Below are 22,788 nucleotides of genomic sequence, written 5' to 3' on the forward strand. Positions count from 1 at the left end.
GAGTTTTCTTTATATTGATAAATTATGGGGGAAGCAATAGCTGATGTCATGGTAGTGACGCAATGTAAACCAAAAGGTAAGGTTTATGTCACCAGCTATTGCATGGAAGACAGAAATGTGGACCAAAGGCTTCAACCAACCCACAGGTAGCACAGTTCACGCTCCTTCTGCGGATGTATTTGGCTTTTTGTACAGTTTTACAGGGCTTCCAAAAAAGAGCATGCAAAAAGTGACTGTTCCATCAGCAGGTATCTTCTGGAGGGGAATCAGAGCAGAGAAGACACAAAAGCAGAGGCTAGCCTACCCGTGTAGATGAAATGCAGGCAGTGTTCGGCAGATCATCAGACCATCGAGGCTTTGCTTGAGAGCAGCAGCGAGGGAAGGCTGGCAGCGGTCCTGCTGGGTCACTGCGCTCTGAGGCACCCTGGGGAGCTTCTCGGATATTGCTGCACACTGGACATTTCCCTCTGCTGCTGTGAGCCCATGCAGCTGCCATCACTGGCACCCCAAAGTGTCTGTTAGAGCCAGGGGAAGAAGCTAGATGTGGAAAGGATCCAGCAATCCTTCAATGCTGTGCTAAGAGCCTGTTGCAGAGTGAAGTACACGAAGGAACTGGGAGTGAAATCAGATTCCCCATCATTACTTTAAAACGCCTGATAAAAAAGCATCAGAGCTATAACCTTCCACTCTCAAAATTACATCACTCTGCCCGATTTATTGCTTGTCACCTGCTGGGGATGTAGCAGTCCTATGGACGTGGAGCCAGGCCAGCCTGAGCTGAACTGCGTCGACGAAGTAACATCTGTTCTCAGCTCTCTGCTTCTCACCTGGTGAGGAGCCCTCAGCTCTGGCTGAGTCACAGCAGCTAGCTCACACAGGCTGAGGTGCCCTGTGTGCTCTCCTCCTCCGCTGGGCTCTAAAGGAAAAGCTGCAAGAAGAGAGCAGCACAACCAAAAAAAGATAAGGGGCTCCTTCTTTTCCTGGCTTGCCTTGGCGCGACCTGAAGAAAAGGACCCAAAGTCATTTTTCTTTTATGATCGCACTTGCCTTACAAAGCTTCGCTAGAATTTCTGATGGAGAAGCAAGGGGAAGCTTGCATGTTTGGTGCAGGATTATTACCAAAGGATCTGAGCCCTTACAACCCTTAGGCTACTCACACACACCCTTGGCTGAAACCCACATTTTATCCACAACAGTACTTCTCTTAAAAAAACAAAGCCTGTAAACACTATTCCCAGGTATCAAACACACCAAAAGCATTTCCGAATGTGGACATAGGATTTTCTTGGCAAATTCAGTTGTGTGTCATAGGAAAAGAGATTTTTTTCAAAGTTATTTTATGAAAATATTAAATCTATTTGACTAAAAATGCAAAACTTGTAACTAAAAGACTTTGCGGGAGGGGAAGGCGGAGGAGGAGGTCTTTGAAGCCTTTTTGTGGTTCTGGCAAACGATTTACAGCATTGGCCAAACACATGGAACAGTCTCAGGGGACAAATTGCTCCTTCAGTCCAACAAGTGATAAGAAATAAGATCCAGCAATTACTAGACTTGAGAACCAAAGGATTGTAAGTGTCATTCTGAAATACAGAAGCATGCCCAAACGAGAGAAAGGCCAGTACCCAAACTGCCTCAAGTATCATAATCATGATTATTGCTGATTAGAAAAAGGCCAGTGAGATAGATGCAAAGTTCAGATATGAACACTGACACAAAATTCAGTTTGCCCACCTAGTTCTGCTTCATGGCTCTTCCTGGTAAAAATCAGTTAGGAAGCTGCATTTTATTCTTAGGGGCATATGTTGCATTAACTTACATACAGAAACCCAGCATTAAATTAAAAATTTTACAGGGATTGACTTAAGTTTGTTATTGCTACTGGAAACCAGCCGGTTGTTACACAGTTCCCTGTGAAATAGCCCAAATACTCCTTAAATTCAATGCGCTACTGGAGCTGGAGGTGCAGGTTCTGTGCAGGGTCATTAGAAAACCCTAGCGATTAGGTAAGCCACCTTCCTGCTCGGGACAGAAAAAAAATAAATAACTGCTAGTGGCAGTCACATCCCCAACATGGAAAATCCATGAAAGCCCTTGAAATACCAAGCAACCACTAATGTCCACTCTACAGGACCACCAGCAGCCTCACAGGACGAGCAGCTGGGGTTTCCCTCCTAATCTCTCAGCCGTGTCACTGTACCTTGAAACATTTACTGTTTTCCAAATATTCCTCCACTAAGGTAGGAAATGTCTTTTCTTTCTCTGATAGACAATAAAACAAAACCCCATAAAACATCCCAGACAGCTGCCAGTATTTCATGTAGCTGCTGGGAAGAAGGGGGAGATAGAGAAATATTTCATACAATGATTACATTAAAACTCCAAGTAATGGCGCTTCATAATCAAAAGACAAAGGGCAGTGAAGGTGCTGTGGGGTAATCTGTTCTAAATAAACGAGGTGATTTCATATAAATAGCAATGTATCGATCGAACTCTGTGCACAGTACAAAGGTTTTCTTGAAAAACTTTCAGAATCTTCCGCGTGGGGAATCACATTACAAGGACTGTTCTCATGCAAAAAATATGCATGCCATTTATCAATCACGCAACGTATCAATCAGACACTAGATACGCGTAACATTATCTCCCTGCATTAATGCTGGAAGTGAAATGCCACAAACTTCTCAAAAGCTGCGTCAGGAGATAAGACTGGGTTATATCAACTCAGATCAAATGCTGCACTCCAGCTCCCACCAAAAGCTGGGATTAGCGGCACCCTGCCTGTAGCTCTGTGGTGGGGTTTATTGAAAGAAACCGGCTGAACAAAACGAGCAGAAATTTGTATGCAGCTGCCTACTTCTGTGCTAGCGCTGCCGGCCGTGGGCACGGTGCTGCTCTCTCCGGAGCTTCGGTGGAGTTTGTCTGGGCTTAGCACCGTGACACAGGAGGGCAGCATCAGGCTCAGGAAATCCAGCAAGGAAAGGCTGTGCAGGCTTCCCACCAAGCAGCTGTGCTGGCCAAGGAGAAACCTCTCCTATGAAATAAAAGCGGGGTTCATTCTGCGCTCCCACCAGCGAGGCTCCCTGCAGAGTCAGGAGGTGCTGTAGTGATGTCAAGTAAGGTGTCATGGGTGAGAGGTAAGGTTTGGCATGTTGGGGCTTGGGGGTGTAGGGGGGCGGCGGTAGTTTTCTTCTGGCCTGCACACTTCTGTGTCCCTGACCCCAGGGTCAACACCATCCTCCCTGATGTAGATTCTCACAGCCTGTAGATTTCAAACTCAACACCAACCCAGCTGTCAAATCTCTGACGTCCAAATGGGTTTGGTACCAAGCAAATGGAACAGGCCAACTCTGTCCTGGGAGATGACAAGGTAACTCGAAACAGGGGAGGTGAGGATGGAACCTAGTTCCACCTCCTTCCACCTACCGTGACATCTCCTACAGCCACAAGGACAACCCAGAGCAGCACCAAGGAAAGCCTAAGGCACATGAAGAGTTTGTTCTGCTGCACCGTTCAGCCATGTCTCGGGGTCTCTCTCCTCCCCAAAGGATATATGAGCACTGGTCCCTCATGAATCATTTTTCACTCCATTTGCTCTGTGTTTACTCTTGCTTCTTGCTTTCTGATCCAGCTCTCACATTACAAAAAATCAGAGGGCTACTTTCATTATCTCATTTGGATGTCGATCTTACAAGCTAGATGAACCAACTCATCGTTGTAATCAAAAAGATGACACCATTTCTGGTTATATCCCCATTTTTTGAGGGAAATAACTATAAAAGCCTGTAGAAGAGGACTGCAGAAAGAAGAAACCACAGGTTCGTAAGCCTCTTCCTCCAGAACCGAGTTTTAAGTTTCTTTAACTTGCCCTTCACAGCCCCTGGACAACAAACCTGCATTTTACATTTCCTCACACCTCACCGAGAAAGGCTCTTGGCTCCTCGTCCCCGTTGCAGTGATGTGAGGAAGAGATTGTTTTTCACTCATCCCTAACCTACTCTATTAAAACAAAACTTCTCACCCAGCACCAATCTGCCCAGGTCCACAGCACCTTCAGAGGTAGCTTTCCATACGTTTGCTCTCACCCTTGGGCCTTGCAGTATTTACAATAAGTCTACACAGGCTTCCCGAGCCCCAAAGCCCCGACAGCAGGTGCCACTGCCCTTCCCTGTTAGCAGCTGACTGGCTACAGAGGCGGCTGATCTCACCCACTGCCATTCCCTGAGCTCACCAGGGTCATGCTGGGCTGAAATCCAAAAGAGCAAAAGCAGCAAAACTCCTCCACTTCAGCTGTCTCCAGAAGGAGAAGGACCGTGGCAGAAAATCCATCTTTGCTGATAGGAAGGATGAACGTCCACATCTGCCCTTGCAGAACGAGACAGCAAAAACCAGCAGGGGATCAGTCTCCCACACCAGCGAGGGATGTGTGTGCCCATCCCATCACTCCTGTCTTCCTCTGAACAGCTTCGGGCTGTTGCGGTGAAATGAGACATTACAAGAAAACAGTTTGGAGTGCTGAGAGACAACTCTGCATCCAGATCAACCAGCAGATCAGGAATCTTTCTCCAAAATCCAGAGCAGGAATGTGAACAATACTGAACAAATGCAAGCACCTTTATAATGGTGCTAGCTATTACTGAATAACAATGACTGAGGTCATGACGTTGCTACATAGATCAAACTGAACTTAAATTAACCTTGAAAAAAGGGTGAATCAGCATATTTCTCTTGCGTACAGTACCAGCATTAGTGTAACGTTGCTTCACTCTCCACTTAATTGCTACAGTCAATTTTTGCACAGCACCCACAGCTTTTCAAACAAAGCGGAAGCCAAAAGATTGATAATGACCTTGCTGGGCTGTGCTGCAGAAGGCACCCTTGTAGAGACACGGTCTTTAGTACTTCACAATAGAAAGAAATAATTAGTTTCATTCTGTAAAAGCAAACCCTTCGATGAGCTTTGCTCCCAACTTGGGTCTCTGTGGGAGCATAGGAAGGTCAGAAACCCACCACAGCCACAAAACAAATTGCCTCCCTGCACTAAACCAGAGCCACAATGCACGACAAGATCATGAGCCAGCGAGAATCAAGCTACCCTGAGTGCCAATCAAGCCAGCACAGAGAAGGTGGCTGGTCTTGGTTGTGGCTGGGACCAAGGCAGTACCAAGATCCTTCACTGGTCATCTCCAGGGTCTGGCTGGCTACAGCTTGGCACAGAACTTAGCAGGCATCTGCCTCACTGTCCTCATGTCAGCGAAGTCTTCAGCCATCAGCATGACGTTTGTTTGTTGATGATGCCCCAGTGCTCCCTCCTGGACACAGACCAAGTTGCAGCCAGACAGCTACCAACACAGGAAGCATTTCCTATGGCCCGCACATTGGGTTTGCCAGTCAGGAGACAAATGCCAGCTGCTGCACAAGTGTCCTAGGTTAGAGCAGGAGACAACGTGCTTCTGCCTTCGCTAGCGCTCCTGCGAAGGAGGCAAGCAGGCAGCGCTTCCCAAACACTGCGGGCAGCCGGTGCCAACGCCAGAAAGCAGGTTGCTTTCAGGTGATGGGAATGTCACCCAATTTAGACCAGCTTCATATCTGTAAGCCAACCCCCCTGGCCTGGGTGCAGTTTCACTCTTGGGCTAAGACTCTGGGCATGCAGGACCTCCTTCCTCCTCCACGAAGCCCTGCCAGAGCCCCGGCTGAGGTTGCCATTAGCCTCTTACGCTTCGTTCCCCAACAAGCGTGGAGCAGCACAGGGCAGCAGCGTGGGTGCTCTGGTGTCAGGACATCTTTGGTTTTCCAGGGAGCCAGATATAGAAAATCCTGGGAAGTGAAACAAGGTATAGCTGGCTACAGGCTGAGCACAGAAGAGCTGATTTACATCTCTTGGAGGCTGGTCCCATGTCTTATTTGGATTTGGGACTGCAAACCCAGAGGTCAGTCACCAGCCCTGCTCTCCTCTCCAAACGCCTACAGCTTCTCGCTGCCAAAGAACACCCACCTGCCAGGTCCTGTGCTCGGAAAAACGATCCCGCTCATCTTTGTCCTTTGCACTACAACAGTTGTTTCCACTTGAACAATTCTGCTCCCCAGAATTTCATCCCTACCCCCCACCCCTTCCTGTAGTGAAATAGAACTGCAAAGGCTTTGAGGAAGTTCCAGACAACATTGCTCACTCCATTTCAGCACAGACAATTCCCAAATTACCACAGTATCATGCACTGGCTTCAAAACCACCACACATCGACCACCCCCTTCCACAAAGGTTTCTCCCCAAATTCTTTTATGGCATTGATAACCATCAGTTAATGAATAATAACAGCAACACATGCCTTAAAGAGACCAAAGCACTGTATCTAACAGCCAGGAGTGGGCTGTCACAGGAGGGACCACAGATCAAAGGGGAAGGACTGACTCAGCTGCTTTGTTGCTAGACTGGAACAATTTATCTGAATCCCAGTAAGTAGAAACTAAAACAATTTGCAGAACTCACACGCACACACAACGTGAAGGTCTGTCCTTAACATTTGTCTCCACTAAACTGTGCATGAAAGCTGCCCATCTTTCCAAAAGGGGATAAAAAAGTAGGACTGGATAGCACTTGAAAAGCAGGTTAATGAACAGCTGTTTTGAGAACAATCTATGTAATTACTCCTCTGTTTTGCCCTCTGTGTTGGTAAGGTTTCTACAAGGCATTTTTAGCAAGAGAGACCAGAATCAGTCTGTTTCTTTTGTGAGCCAGGGGAATCACTGCTTTACACCCCCACATCCCCAGCCAGCTGAAGGTAAGAGATTTCTCATAGAGCTCTGCCTGCCCTCTGTTTGTGAAGCAAAACCTAAGCCAACGTGCTCCAGCTGACAGCAACGAGTGATTTCTTGTTCATTAACAGCTACACACTTGTGACAGTGGCAAGTGTGGCCCGAACGCACCAGCACGGTGGCCAGCGAGCCCACCACGAGATCCGGCCAGCCGGTGACAAGGCAGCCGTGGCATGAGGGCAGGCTCCTAACAAGCGAACGCAGTGATGAGCACGATGGTAACACACAGCATGTTATTTCTCAGGTCTGAGTGCCCTTTAGGAGGAGCTGAGCTGAGCAGCAGAGAGCAGAAGGGAGGCAGTGATGCAGCTGCAAGCGAGGCTAGGCGCGAGCAATGCCTGCATGCACAGCAGCGCTGCCCTCATTTCCTGGGGCAGAGCCACTGCCACAGCGTGCTCCTTGCTGCGGATGGAAGGACAGGCACCTGATCGCCCCAGGGCTGCCAACCCAGTATCTTTTCCACTGTCAATTCTTGGAAATTTTGGCCAAATGGCAGAATAAAGGCAGGTCCTTACCTTGGCCTCCAGCGTGTTTAGCCTCTCGGTCATATCTGCTAGTCTCGTGCAGTTCATGCATTCTAGAAAGAACAAAACAAAATGATGTAAAATTTCTACATACTTTGCATTTTCATCCAGACCCTGATCCATTTTTGATCCAAGGTACACAGAAAACTGATTTGAGATCAGTTATGGAGGGGATATAAGTATTCAAACCCGTTGCACAGGTGAACAGCCACAGCCACACTACTTGAACCTTGTTTGGGGATGTTTAATAGCGCAGAGCGTGAAACCAAGCTCCCAATAGGTAGAAGGCAGATAAAGAAAAAACTAGTTTTAAGACTTTTCATGGTGCCAAGCAGCATGACCTGTTGTCACCAGCAGAGACACTTGTTCTGCCACTGGTGCAAAATGGTGTGGCACACACTCCCACCTCACAGGACATCAGGCTGCACAGCCACTGCCCCATTTAGCTCTGTGCCGTACCCTCTCCTACACTGTGTCCTGGTCAAATACTGAGGAAAGCAATGAATATACAGAATGCCCATCTCTGTGGAGTCCTGCTCCATCCCTGGGCTCCCAGGCCCTGTTATCACTCCTACAACAAATCATTTGTCTCAGCGACAGCAAGAAAATCCAAGACAGAGCCCAGGGATGATGCAGACTGGAGCCACAGCACGAAGTGGTTTCCATCTCACTTTGCTGCACAGAAGCAACAGATCAGCAGCAACCACCAAAGGGGTCTTGACAGGATGCCTTAGCAGGAACAAACGTTAACATAATGGGCTCTGAGTGCAGCTTAAAGTGATTGCTTGATACAAAGTACATCACTTACTTAAACAGAAGGCTTGCTGCTTTGCCTCTGTTTTTTTAGAGTGAAGGAGAACAAAGCCCTGAGCAGAGGTTTAATCAACAAGACGCTTCCCCAGCACCTTGCAGCAGCACTGACCTGCGCCTTCCCAGCTCTCAGAGAAGCTTTCCAGGCTGCACCTCTCACCTATCATGACTTCAGTTGCAACTGTGTTAAAAAGGGAAAATGACTTGCAGCATGGAACATTTCAGAGTATAAACCATCCATATTCAGGTGATGAATCACTGCTATCTCATGTCCCACAGAGGAGAAATCTCTATACACGTTTCTGGGCTCCTCAAGAGCTACAGCCAGTTTTCACTGGCCATGTAAAAAGTATTTGATCTTGGTATTTCCACAGGGCTGGGGAGGTTGACCTGCAATTCTTGAGCCCCTTAACAGACCACTAGAGGTGCAGCTCAGGCTGAGGTTGCACTGAGGCAGGGGATGTTGAGTAAACCCAGTGCCTATCTATGGCAAGGAATGGGTGAACGTGGCTTTTGGCCTGACTGAACACCACCCCAGCACCCAGGACTCAGTTGTCTCCCCTAACAAGCTTTGTCCCCTTCTGCACAAGGAGCCCCAAGGAATCTCTCCAATCTTCACCCACAAACACTTTGCAGTTTTACGAGGCACATGGTATGTACTCATGGCTCCCAGCCACGCAGAGATTTTAGCGCATGGCTCGGGAGGCCAGGGAGCTTGGCTGTTCCACGTTAGTGATTTACGGTCTAAGAAGATTGCTTGAGCGCTAATGGCAACCAATCACCCACTGCATAACCCTTCCACAGAAATCCTCTCACTGGCCCTCTGTGAGGAACCACATAGCTTCCCAAAGGCGCTAGACATAGAGCTTCCACCTCCTGCTACCCAACGTTTTGCAGACAAAGCACCTGGTGGTTCAGGAACACTTAGATTGAGGGATTCTCTTACAGGTTAACACTGACATGTACATTCCTTTACCCAACAGGAAATAACATTTGTTTATTTTTATTCTCTGCAATAGATCTTGGAAAATATTTTTTTGGCTTGAATTGGCCGATGAGTGCGCAAGTGCCATAAGTGCATTGTCCCACAGGGAAGGAAATGGGTGAGGCTTGTTTGGTCTGGATCTGCTTGCGGCGTGTAAAACAGGGAATTACATTCTGCGTGTAACCGGCTTCATGCTTTTGATCTTGCTCATCCTCAGAGCAAGATAAGGCTGAATAAATCCAGTGCTCCCAAGAGCCAAAAGGCGTACCAGATGTGTTACAGAGCAAATAAAATATGGAGTCCTATTCTCCCTTCTGCTGGCTTGCACATATTAATAACTCCCATAGGTTTAGAGAGACTGACTTGAACTGTCTGAAAACCATCTCTGTGCATAACTTGAGATAGATTGATCATTTAAGCCCTCTTTGGAGAGCTCAGCTCATAAAAAAGGGCTTGTACTACCCCTCTGCACAAGGGTGAATCAACCAGCTCCCGGGGGGTGGATAACTCTGACTGTCTCTGCCAGAGAGAGTGTAGGAACAGCACTGACCCAGCAGCCTCCCTACTCTTGAAGATTGTCTCAAAGAGCCCTTTTGGGTGTGTTTGCAGCACCAAAGGTTACGTTTACATGAACAAAATGACGGGAGGGGGGAAGCAGCAGTGCCACTGCATGGTGAGACGTGTACTAATATCGTTTTCATGCCAGTGATGCCTTTTGAAACATATGAAAACACAACCCAGGTCAGAAAGAGAACTACTTAAGCTCAAGTTGGATCTGAACTCTGATCCTTTCCTTCATGAAATGCCTGGAAATTCAAATCCACACCCAAGGTACTTAGCCTGGACCCAAAAGACATTTAATTTATCCCAAAAGTGGACATCCTTATGCAAGAGATCTTCTTACTAAGGCGAGCTGTCCTGCCAGCACATCCTGGTGACATTTATTTAGCTAACCAACAGATGGACAATCTTTCAGACACAGAGATAAATGCTCAGTAAATGCAGTTACAGAAACTACCTTCAAAGGTCGCTCACAACACACCGGGAACCAGGCTGCTTCAGGTTCTAGGGTTGTTATCTGTCCTTGCAGAAAGCCTGAGAGCGGTGGTGACACATCAAGCCAATAAATATCTTGCTTGACTACTATGCATTGAAGTATTTAGTGTCTAATCCTGACGGCTGGTGGTTCCAAGGCCTGGGACTGTGAAGTTGAATTTTCTGATCAGGGGAAAGCAGTCTGCTTTACTAAAACGAGCTTGAGAATCTCACTTCATTATTTCACATGCAACAAATATAACACTGGGGCAAATACACATACTCTCTGACCTGGAACTCCAGAGCAGACGCTTTCCATATCTGCAGAAATCCATCACTTGTTGCTACACAGAACCACAGTTTATTTCCCTCATATTTCTAGTTGGCAGATTTGTATTTTTCCAGCTAAACTCCGAGAAAGGAGTTGTGATTTCACTCTATGAAGTCCAACCTCAAAACACATGGTAGGATTTGTTTTAGAAATATTCCAGCAGGGAGGATAAATAATTGAGATAATGAACACGAGACTCTACCAGCATATCACGTGGCACCCAGTCTGTCTCCACGATGTCTCGCTGTTACTGTCCTAGCACACCTCTCCCTTCCCACATGGTTAAAGCAATGCAACTGGAGGGAAAGAAAAGTCTAACATATCAAAGATGTGGTAGACTCCACATGTTGGCACAGAAGAAGTCACGTCGCCTGTGCCAGCAGTGACCCACTTAACCCTGACCCAAAGGTGGCTCCATCTGACCCATCTTTGACCAAAGGCTGAGCCAGCGCTGCAGTTTTGCAAACAGGCATCAGGCTCCAAGCCTGTGGCTTCCACTCTGGATACGCTCCTACAACAAGCAACTTACAGCAGTGAACGGCTGACTTCAGGTGCCTTGTGAACTTGGCACTCCTGCTTTGCTGGCCTCAAGCAGTGTTCGCATAATTTCATGATTAAATATTTGCACATTTCAGCTGCTCAAGGCTGAAAGCCCCACAAGTCTTCAAACTCTTCATTCCAATCGAGATAACAAGAAAGGCATGATAATGTCTTTATACCAATGGGGCTCTAATGATTTCAGCATAGTGGCACTGAGGGGAGGGAAAAATAATAAACAGGTCAACTTTCACCACAGGGCCACAGGTCAGAGTTTTGTGCAAAATGGCATAGAAACCTCTTGGCATCTCTGCCCCATTTCTCAGCTCCGACAGCCCACGCTCATTTGTATACCCAGAGTCTCTGCAGAATATTAAAAGGGCTTTTGGTTTCCCTACAGCCAGATGCTCAGTAGATATAAATTGCACAGCTCAACTGAAGTCAAGGGATCAAGGCTCTGTCTCTCTTTTTCTTGATGGATTACTCCAAAATTCATATTTCAGAGGGGAGGTGGAGGAGGTGGTTTATAGCATATGAAAGGGGAGAGAATTCTGGAATCACAAAGCCTTTGTTTAAACAAATAAAATCTTTGCAGCCAGGTTTTTCAAGACCATATTTTGCCATTACAAGAAACTTCAACCTTGCAATGCAATGGGGCGTAGCACAGAGTCAGGCTTGGGGACATAAGAATCGCATTTTCAGCTCATGCTTCAACCTGCTTGGGACTCTAAACAACGCACTTTCCTCCTCTGAGTCTCACTTGCCTTTCATCCATTGTTAGCATAATGTTTCATCTGTAAAGGACCCAAGGTCAGGGGATGAAAAAGGACCAAGTGTTACATGTACACAGCACAGTAAATTAGTATATTTGATTTCTGTGACACAGCCTGCCTGGCAGCTCTTCTCTCTCCATCTAATAAAGGCCACAACTCTCACTGCGCTTTTCGGAAACGGACAAGCACAAAGAGGACAAACTGTTATCCCCAGGGTAAGGGGAGCAATACCAGAGCTGCCCCAAGGTCGTGCCATCAGCCCAGGTTTAGAGCACTGGGAACGCAGCAGCAGCTCCACGGAACACAATGCAACAGCTTTAATCCTGCACCAGCAACTGCACCGTCAGGACTGCTCACAGCGGGTCTCAGGCACCACACCATCACGGTTTGGGGTGCGCTGTCTTACAAACTGAGAACACACAACTTGAGTCGGTCCAGTTTGAAAAATAATTTGTCTTTCAAAGGAAGCAGGAGACCAGCACTTCTCAGTCTGCAGACACCTTTCTCCAGGACAAGTGCAGAGTAGTCTCTGAATAACTCTGGAAGGGCATGGGTGAAGTCAGCTAAATTAGTCCAGGCAACCATGTTTCTTTGCAAGGAGAAAAGGATGAAGCTCAAAACTCCCAAGGGAAGTAGGAAGCACAGCTAACTTCGGTCAACTTCATGAGCACCTGAGATGTTAAGCACCAGAGATGGCATATTTGGACACATTCAAGATAAACCACCAGCCCCCCGACACCTCCATCCGCTTGTTGCCACACACATACACGCAGTTCAGCCAGAAGGAAAAAAAAAACACAAAACCAGTAACACTTCCAGACTCTGGCACAGAAGAGATGTCAAGTCAAATTCCACCGCAGAAATATGAACACAGATCTCCTGTGCCTACCTAGGTGGCCCTCAGTAGGGGACAGCCAGCTCAGGCTTGCAACTCCACCCCTCTTTAATTTGTCTGATTTGACCCTTCCAGCCTTTTTACATGGATAGTGAGTTTCCCTAAGTAGTTTATGTTCTGGCCCTTTGCAAAAGCTTTCGCCAGTGCTTGTGAAGAATAGCAGGCCCAAGCCATAAATCACAGCCAACCTGGGATCTGTTTTTTCAACACATTTCCTCTAACGAGAGTCAGATGTTGGCTAGATAGACTTTATTAATTGTACTTGTTTAGAATCAGTCATGTCTGTAGCTCTGTAACGGGGTTTGAGCATGTGAAAGGCAAAGGGCTGACAGCAACTGTGGAGAGGAGGAACACTTGTGTCACCGGTAGCCTCTGGTCTGAAGAGCAAACAGGAATCAATGGTCTGGAGAGCCACAGGAGTGAAGGGCTCCTACCGGCATGTCGGGCGTCCTGGCCACAGCTCTGGTCCCAGTGAGCTGGAGCAAGAACTGTTTCTCTGTAAGGGGAAGCTCCCGGAGTGGTGTTTAATGTAGGATCATTAAGACTCAGCTGCAAGAGCCCCCCTGTTTACTGCTGTTCTATCTACTTGTTGTGTGCATTGCAAATTTTCACCTTTCGGCAATGACAGTGGCCAGGGAAGGGCCCCAGACTGGGCCAGGGTCTCTCAGAGCCAAATTGCTGGGATAGACAGTCTGAGGCACCCAACCAAAAAACCAAGAGCTCATCGGCTCCCTCCTCTCCCCAGCATCTCAGCAGGTTCAGCTGCAGGGGGAATTTGTACACTTGCTAAATCACAAACACCACATGCCCTGACCCAAGCGCGCATAGGCTGGGCACACACAGGACACCACCACACCTCACAGCCTTGTACCTGCACTGCACGCTCCCTTCTGCTGCCACCACACAGGGACCACTGAGCGAGGCTGTGTCTCAACCGTGGGGAAACGTGGAAGGAAGGAGGGAGAGAGAGCATCTTCCTTTTTGCCCCCTTTCTGGGTCAAACAGCTCCAGAAAACTGCAGGCTACTGGCTTTCAACATATGGTTCCTCGAACCCCAAGTTCAAAACCAGCACCGACAGAGCCCCGTGACCTTTCTGCTCAGCATGACTGATAATTAAATCAGCATAATTAAAGTATCTCACAGCTAAGGGAACTGGAGGCTCAGAGAAATTTAAAGACTGTCTCACGGACCAAAAAGGGTTTGTTCTCTCCCACAGTTTTCACATCAGGATTTTGCAGGATGGCAAGCCTTATTTTCACCTGTAAATTGTGAGTCCTCAGGCTGCCTGTCAAGATGAAACAGAATACCTATAGAATATTTTTTGCCTTTTTACCATCGTTACAGATAATTCACTACCTCTGCTAGGAGACCCCAGTCACTGCCAAAATTTCTCCATTTGTAACCTCTCCATCTTATATCTCTATTATAATAACCCTTACCCTTAATTTTACTGGCTATCTTTAAAAAGCAGCTCAAATTTCCTTTCTTATGAGAACTGCCATCTGATCTTTTTCTGCTTGTAAAATATTCATACTTCATTTTCATGTCTATCTTCTTCTACTTTCTTAAACAGGAAAAGGCTTTTTACCCCCTGCATAAGCAACAAATATTTTTCATTAACATGATAATCTCTGATTTTGAAGTGTTTGTAAAAAAATCCTGAGCAAAACTGTGAAAAGAAAGTTTACCAAAAAATGTACTTTTGGAGTAACAACTACTATTTGAGAACCCACATAAATTTGGTACATAGTGTCAAGTTAAAATAAAATATGGGTGCATTCTTAAAATTTTTGCAATATTTGCTCTAGATGTTTTTTGTTAAACCATTTTCATAGTTTCTTAATGACATGTTTCAGTGTTAAGTTTTGAAATAGCATTTATTTCAAAACTGAAATGAACTAATTAAATAGTCTTAAGTGAAACTAAATGGTTCACTTTGGGTCAAATGAAATAATTTGGGTTGACCCAAAACCATATTTTAGTTATTACGTTGTGTCAAAACCTTAAAAATTTCCATTTCAGTTTCTCCCAAATCATTTTTCTTTCCAATTTTTTGGTTTGGCAAATGAACCCAAAAAATCCTCCATTATTCACTCAGGTCTATTCTTAAACAGCTCACATCACTCACATTGTTTTATTTAAAATTTCACACATGCACACTCCCACACCACTAATTTTATACATAATTGCTCTCAGCCTGGGGATTTGTGCTCTTTCACAGTGCCAAAGATCTATTTTTCTGCTTAGGCCCATGCTCTGTTAGCACATGGAATTAGATCATGATCATTTATCTGCAGGCAACCATGAGCTGCAAGATCCCTGTTCAATCCATCTTTATTTGTCAGAGTAAGGTTTAGCAGGGAATGGCTGGATTTTGATGCGACACGTTTTGTTAGAAATGTATTATCTATTATTTTTAGAAACACCAAGGACATTTTACTAACGCAGTCCAGCATAGCTGCCTGAAGACTGAAATGACCCCGGTAATAAAGACTTTACTGATCCAGCACAAGTTTGAGAGAGCTGTGGCGCTGCTGAACTCAGTGCTCTGAAGCGACGCTGGTGGTAGCGTGGTGCTCTGTACTTTTGATATTGCACAAAATTTTAATATTGAGGGGGGGGAAAAAAGCCTCCCATGGGCCCTTTACTCCCCTGCTTCACCACTATAACACTGCATGGCGGTAAAGCATGCGGTGCAAATAAAGACACATAGGTAGCATGCGCAATATGTACATACAAACCTCTCACAGCAAGACAGGGCTATGTGCGAGCTAGATTAAGAGTCCCCAGACTAAAAGGAGGCAGCCCCCATGCCTTCCTGCCAAGGAAGTGGAGGGCACAGAGCCCACAGGGGCTGAGCTCCTTCCCAGGGGAAAACACTCCTCCTACAGCTGGTCCAGTCCTTGCTGTGCCAAAATCCAGCATTTGTCACTCACCATCATTGAACCAGACTCTCCATTGCTCCCTGATCTATGACGCAGAGTGATACTTCACAGGACCTGACCCCAGTCCAAGCATGCATGGGAACCCCACTATGCTTGAAAGTTCATCTCGAATTGAGACAGTCTCACATCCCTCACAGAAAAGGCTTTTTTTCCCTGCTGGGAGAAGCAATCAAGGGGAAAATGCAGTCAAAATATGGAGTAATGTAACACGAAATAAGGAAGCAGACAGGACAAAAGGAAACATTCGAATCAAGGCTCACCGTCAAGTCTGGAGGGACACTTACAATATTGGTTCTGCACCTGCATATTACAGGTCAGAGAATCTCTCACAGTCTCGAGCCAAACAACGTGTGCTTAACTGGAGTATGTCTTTCAGAAAGACACTCTAGAGCCAGACAACCCAGGTTTCTTTAGTGAACTGCATCCAAAGTTAACCATTGTATAAAAAAAATATGCATCTTGTTTCCAGTTTGGATTTCAGACATTAAATTCTACCCCTGCTTTAAAGTTTTATTACACTTCAGCCTGCAAGACACCTCCAGGGTTAGATGTCTCCTCTCTGCACAAAGTCCCTGCAACCCATAAATGTGTTACATTTAGGATGCTCAGTCAAGCACTAGTGGTTCCTCATCCAGAACATTTAGCCCTGTCTTCCTTTCGCCAAGACAAAAAATTAGCTGAAAGACCCATAAGGAAAATAATTGCTTAAGCAACTGAAAAGGATGGTCTGAATTCAGAAGAATTTGGCTCCCCAAACATCAAAATACTATGTTTGCCCATGCTTCCTACACCACCTATGCTTTCTACAGCAAATGCACTGATTATGATTTTTAGTGGTATTACTACTGCTATTGCCAGGGGCAGTTTTGCAAAGCTTTGATTTCCCATGTCAGCATTTCAGGCTCAGGTTCAACCCACTATGGTTTGTTCTCCCCAGCTTCACTCCTCCGCAGGGCGCTCCACAGCCCCTGCTCAACACCTGTGGCTCTGCACAGGTTAATGACTGTCACTCAGCAGTGGGACCTGCAGTGAAACAGTTCAAGGCTACAAGATGGTCGGCATCTCAAGGACCATTTCTGCCCCTAATTCTGCTCATTACACTTTGCTGCCTTTAACAAAATCTCCCTGAGCTCTGCAGTGGTCCTTATCGATCTGAGCAGCAGAAAGAGGAGTCCCTTCCACATTTTGCAGCTGCGATTTTGTTCTCAGAAACATCCAGGGGATGCCGGGGAGTCGGGAAACCCATCAAATCGCTCACATCATCTGGTCCCCATAATGTGACGAACAAGGTAACACTTGCATCAGATTAGTGGCTAGCACACAGCCATGCAAAGGACTTTTGGGTTTGTTTTGCTTTTGTTGTTTCCTTGTTAACTTCTGGGTAAAGAAAAATTAGCAAAGGATATATCCACTTAGGGTCAGCCAGGCACATTTAATTTTCAGTTTCAGATTTTTAACTCTTCATAATAGCTACACCAGCATTTTAGAATAGCTACAGCATTTTAGAATGAAAAAATCAGAAAAATCAAAATGTTTTCCAGAATTCCAACATCCTGTTATTTTAACCCAAAACTCACCAAATGCTTCCCAAACCTGAGGAGCCACTTACTTTCTGATGGGACTGAGCCCTTATTCACCATCTGCCTATTTGTGCTTTCTCTGGTTTACGTAGGGAGCACCGTAGTGTAAGTGTCCCCTAAGAGACATCACGCTGGCAGTACTTTGAGGAGCTTCATTTTGATGTTCTAGCAGCCTCCACCTTGAAACTCTCCTTAAAAAAACACCTTAAATGGCAAGTTTAGACCCATGAATGAGGGCCCAGCATCCGGGGAGATTTCTCCTGGATCATGGCAAGCATTGGGTAAGGCTGGGTGTCAGCCAATCTTCTCTCCCACGCCTGTCACCCCACGCACTCAGCCTCAATATTATGTTACTCTTACAGCTGTGGAGGATTTGACAATGAATTCTGACCCTCCCTCTGAGCACTGATGAGGAATGGGGAGAACAGCCCGCGAGTCCAAAATGGACAAATGCAGAATGGTGCAATTTGTCTGCAATACACCAAGAAGGAACTGGATATCTCCAGAGACACCTTCATCCCCTCCCCCCCACCAACCCCGCACCTTCTTCTCACAACAGCTCAGCCCAAACCATCACAGCCCACAAATCCTTTAAACTTTGAGCACTGACTTAACACTGAACAGCTGCCAGGCACTCATTCGCTTGCAGCCACGAGAACAGCTTTCTTATCAATAAATGGGGATTCCTGTGTATGCAACACCCAGTAATGGCAATGAAAATGACTCAAATGCCTTTGCTTTGAGATTAGGATATGCCCAAAAGGTTGCAGGCAGCAAAAAAAAGTGCTAAGTGCAGCTACAGGCCAAGCAAGATGCACATTGAAAATAAACAATGGAACAGTCCCCTTCGAGAAGTGTGAGGACAGCCAACGTGGGGGATGCTATAAAAACATCGACATTTGCTATAAATTGTTGTGCTTCGAAACCCAAGACGCTACAGTTTTCCTCAATAGGAAATAACTGCGCTATCTCCAAAAACTGTTGGTAAATGAGGACTTCAATGGCGACAATTGCATCAGTACAAAAGCAATCTCCTATTTTAGCCCAATTAGTGCTGTGCTAAATCATCAGCCCGGGCCTTGCCTTTTGCAGTTGAAAGAGGCACATCTGTGAGGCTCTTCTGTTGCATGTGTTTTATATTATACTCTAGCACAATATGCACAAACTAATGCTATTCTACACTTACACAGCACCTCATCTGGAAATCTGAAAGCGATTTATGAATGGTGGGCATCTGTGACATTTTACAGATGGAAATTGAGGCACAGAGGGATTCAGTAATTAGCCCCAGACTTGCACAATGAGTCAGCTGCAGAGCAGAGCCCATTATTTGTTGTGTAGTAACATCTAGTGTCCAAACACACATGGAGACAAGTCTTTCCCCCAAAACAACTGTACAAGCATACCCTAAAATGCCACCCATGTCTGCGTTCAGACCAAGACTGCTGAGGAACAGTCAGTGTAAACGCATACCCTAAAGCACCGTCCCCCATGGCAGACAGGTACCTCCATTCTTGTAATCCAAACGCCGGCCAGAAGAAGGGTTAATATGCTTGAAAGTTTGTCTGCTTTTTCCACATCAGTTGATCTAATAAAAAAGATTGATTCTCCCCACAAATCTGGCCTCACTTTAACAAATCATTTGATTTGACACAAAGGACTATATTCAGATACTTTAAATTCCACTTTAGTCCCTGAAACAAAGGTTTTTGATGGGCTGAGTACTTAGAAACAGCCAATAGGAAACACCAGGCAGAGACACCCACCTTGGGTAGGGTTGGAAGTGCCTGAGCGCGGCCAGAAGCATCTGCAGATCTCTCTGTGCTGTAGTGCTTATGAGCCTATGAGGAACGTCACAGTGTTACAGAAAACAGACAGCCTTTGCTATACTTTCTAGAAATACAGAAGCGACTCACGCTTCTGAAGCGCTTCCAATACATAAGCCTAACGCCGTACTACCTTCCCACCTTGCCCAAGACTGTGGGCCAGATGCCTGGAGTGACATTCCCAAGATGCTGGGATGCAGATCACCAAGGGGTAGAAAAAGCCCATGACAAAATACAATCAATCCAGGCACTTGCATTAGAAAATTTTCAGTTTCTTTACCCTGAAAAGACAGAAAAGCATTTGCAGTCAGATCTCTCCTGCAACTTAAAACAGACCTAATTTTTAGTTCTCCATTATGCCCTCTTGGTCCTGCCTATATCAGAGTTACTGAACATTGCAGCTGGAAGGAGCTGATCTTACAGTGCTCCTGCCTTCAGGTCTACCTGTTCTTTATTATCTGGCATGTTTACTTCCAAAAGAGAGAAGAGCAAATCCTCATGCCATGTGGTGCCACATACACCCTACGCTGCACAATTTTTTTCTATCTAGTCTCCAAGGAAGTTGTGGAATCCCTACTACGTGTTTCATTGTTCTTTTCAGAACAGTCTTCTCCCCCTCCCCAGACCTCAGACAGCAAGTCCCAGCCACACCAGGAGCAAAACATCTTTGCCTTGCTTCTTCCAAAGCGTTTATCCTACCTCCTAAAAGTCAGTGTATTGTTTGGAAGCTAAATGACTAAGAGCAAATCATACAAGGAAACATCTTCAAGCACAGGACAACTAGAGGAATCCTAGCCCAAATTGCTGACAAGGAGGATCCCTTGCACAGTGAAAAAAAATCCCTACAAAACCCCTGCCAATATCCTCTAATGCCCATTCTCAGGTTAGCAGAACAACGGCATTAGTTAAGATTTTGCCTGGATAAAACCTTAAAGGTGCACAGAAGCGCGCAACGGAGTATGCCACATTTTAAAATAATTCAGTATCTTGTCTCCTCAGAGGGCCATGATGTACAGGGGGCAGGACTAATCCTGCCCTCTGTGGACACTGAACGGGGCATATGTTGAAAAGGGCATGGCCACCAAGGGAGAAACTGAAGCACAAAGCGGGGAGGGACCAAGTAAACAAATCACCACTTATAAAAGACAAACCAGAAACGAGAGTGGCCTGTGTTGGGACCAATAACAAGGATTGCAGAAGATTTAGATGTAATTCCTGCTGACACAACACTTTCCCACGTGTCCTTGAACATGTCATTTAGTTCCTCTGCATGGCAATTCCAATATGAGGGTCAATACTAGGGCATGCCCAAGTAATGGAGAGGAGTAAGCAACAGCATCCCCAACTATGGAAGAGAATATGAAAGAGAATGAGGATAGAAACCAGAACTGAAGGATCCTTCTCTCCCACAAGGACTGGGACTGATTTCTCTGTTCACACATTGATTTTTTTTTCCCCCTGTTACAGTAAGAACTAAGAATTTCAAGGAAGGACCTGAAGTCATCATGCATTCCCAGTGCTCTCTGGTCTCCACAGCGAGTGCTGGGAATAGGTGTTGGGCATCTTCAGGTGCAGGGTCCCACCCAAGGGATGCAGTGCTGCAGATCTGAGGCAGGTCCTTCCGAGGCTGCTGTCTCTGCCCTGCCCCACTACTGCCCACTCCAGCTGTGCCTGGGATGAACGACTAATGCTATGCTGAACGACTGCGGTTAATGAGGAATCAGAAGCACATCCATAACATCCATGGGCAGAGCGCACAAAGAGAGATGAACTACAGCTAGAGCGTGAAGCACGTCTCCGATAGAGGGTGGGGCAGAAAGACAGATGCTTATCCTAATTTAAGGCTTCATAGGAGCTTTTGGGCTAAGGGATGCTCATTTTTCTGCTGAGTGTGTGCTCAGCAAGGAGAGTAGAGAGGCAGATCAGCATGAGCTCTTCATGCCCTCGCATACCGCTGCTTTCACAGAACCTGCCCTTTGGAGTAACTCGTCTGCTCAGCATATGTGCTTCTTCAAAGGTCCCACGATTTTCATCTTCCATAAAACCTGCACATGGCCATCAGGTACAAAGACTCCCATGTAAATTCCTGCTTCTTATTGATTAACCATCATTGGAGATATATGGTTGAGTTTAAAACCTTTTAAGTTGGGCTTTTGCACTGGCACCAGAGCACTTCCAAGCCATTTTACCATCAGTTTGGAGACATACAGTTCACGCACCAGCAAGCAACAAATAAGCTCTCATTTACTTTCAATCTTTAAAACCATTTCAGTTCTCAGGGGAGGCTGTTCAGAGACACCAGCACAAGTGTCACAGAAACACTTGGACATGAGATACCAGGCAGCGGCTGGCAAACCCCTCTCTTCACAGCAGAGCCTGCAATTGCAAACAAGGTCACAGCCACCTTCCCCCTGAGCGCTCAGCAGCACTCACCTCAACAAGCTGACCCCCTTTCTGGCTCTCCGCAACATACCACCCCCCAAGACTGATGAGGAGCACGAGCAGGTCAGGGAAAACAGGGGAGTGAGTTTTAATTGCGAGGAGGAGAGCATGACAGGCACCCTGGGACAGACCCAAGGTCTGCGGAGCCTGGTGTCCCCTCTCAGACACCGACACCAGGCAAAAGCGAGGAAAGCGCAAGCAGGGTGGCCCTCCCAGGTGCTCCTCAGGTGCTGACTGGGCAATTCCCTGAACTTGAGAGGAGCAGGGCATTTCCAGCTCCCCTCTTCCTTGCCCTCTAGATACTTGAGGGAAACTGAGGCAAAGAGCAGGCAGAGACTCACAGACAAGCCCCCCTCCCCTACGCTTCCCCCCACAAGCAAAGGGCATCCCTGCTTGCCACGGCCCCCCACCCAGGAGTGCACCCCATTTTGCTCTTAGGCTCTGCTTTTCCGTGATGTTCGTGTTGCCCACTTACGGTCCCGGTTGGAAAAGTAACCGTGCTGGCGGCCAGATGAACCTGCGGGGGGGAGACAAGGCAATTATCACTGGGAATGTGTCAAACCCTCACCCTGCACAGCATTGGTTCAGCAGAGAAAAAGTTTACTCAGCTTGTGGAGCAAAACTTGGTAAGGAATGAAAGCGCCTTCGCTCTCCCCACTCAGCTCGTTTGCACTCTTGCCAGCACTTCCCCCCTTCCCACCCACAGCAAGACATGCATGCACAGACGGACACACTCGTGCTCTCAAAGTGCTGAAATAAGCCTGTAAAAGAGCCCTGTGCCTCTAGTGGAGATGATGCTTCCAAGAAATACAACCACAGAAAAACCTACTGAATGAAACAGGCTGAAGCAATCCATTCTGGTTGAATGTAAAAAGGGGCTTGGGGTCAGGTTTGGGGTTTTTTTTGGATAACGGCAGGCATTGCCTCAACTGCACGCTATGGGGAAAAAATGGTCCCAGGTTCAAGAAGGGAGAGCAGCTGCTGTCACTTTGGCTGAGCCGTGGGAAGAAGAACCCGGCACCTTCCCAGAGGCTGGTACCTATGCTGAAAGGCAAGTTTGTGACAATAAGAAGAGAAAGAATCAAGGTGAGAGGGGGGGAGGCCTTTAACAGTACAGGCACAGCAGCATCTCCTAATGTTTAGAAAACCAGAGTACACCTCAGAGGGGGTGTCTGCCCCCAGCAATGCCAGGGCCAGCTTGTGAGCTGAGCCGGTTACCTTGTCTCTAGAGATTTTTCTATCTCCATGTGCAAAACCAGAGACAACTACTCCAACTGCCTTGGTAAACCACTCT

The 22,788-nt window shown here is 46.6% G+C and overlaps 1 protein-coding gene across 7 annotated transcripts in view; it reads right to left on the reverse strand.

Annotated features, from left to right (window-relative positions):
• Positions 1 to 22,788, reverse strand: part of COL26A1 (collagen type XXVI alpha 1 chain) — a 195,399-nt gene that overhangs the window by 37,309 nt on the left and 135,302 nt on the right. For 6 of the 7 annotated variants that reach the window (XM_037375062.1, XM_037375063.1, XM_037375061.1 and 3 more), the window contains 2 exons: positions 21,970 to 22,011; positions 7,326 to 7,387 (listed from right to left, as the gene is read on the reverse strand). In XM_037375062.1, the coding sequence (XP_037230959.1) occupies positions 7,326 to 7,387; positions 21,970 to 22,011 (104 nt within the window). The remainder of the gene's footprint in view (positions 1 to 7,325; positions 7,388 to 21,969; positions 22,012 to 22,788) is intronic. The other variant, XM_037375059.1, reaches the window with a different exon arrangement.

Source organism: Falco rusticolus, chromosome 1, assembly GCF_015220075.1.
Source record: "Falco rusticolus isolate bFalRus1 chromosome 1, bFalRus1.pri, whole genome shotgun sequence".
NCBI classification, from domain to species: Eukaryota; Metazoa; Chordata; class Aves; order Falconiformes; family Falconidae; genus Falco; species Falco rusticolus.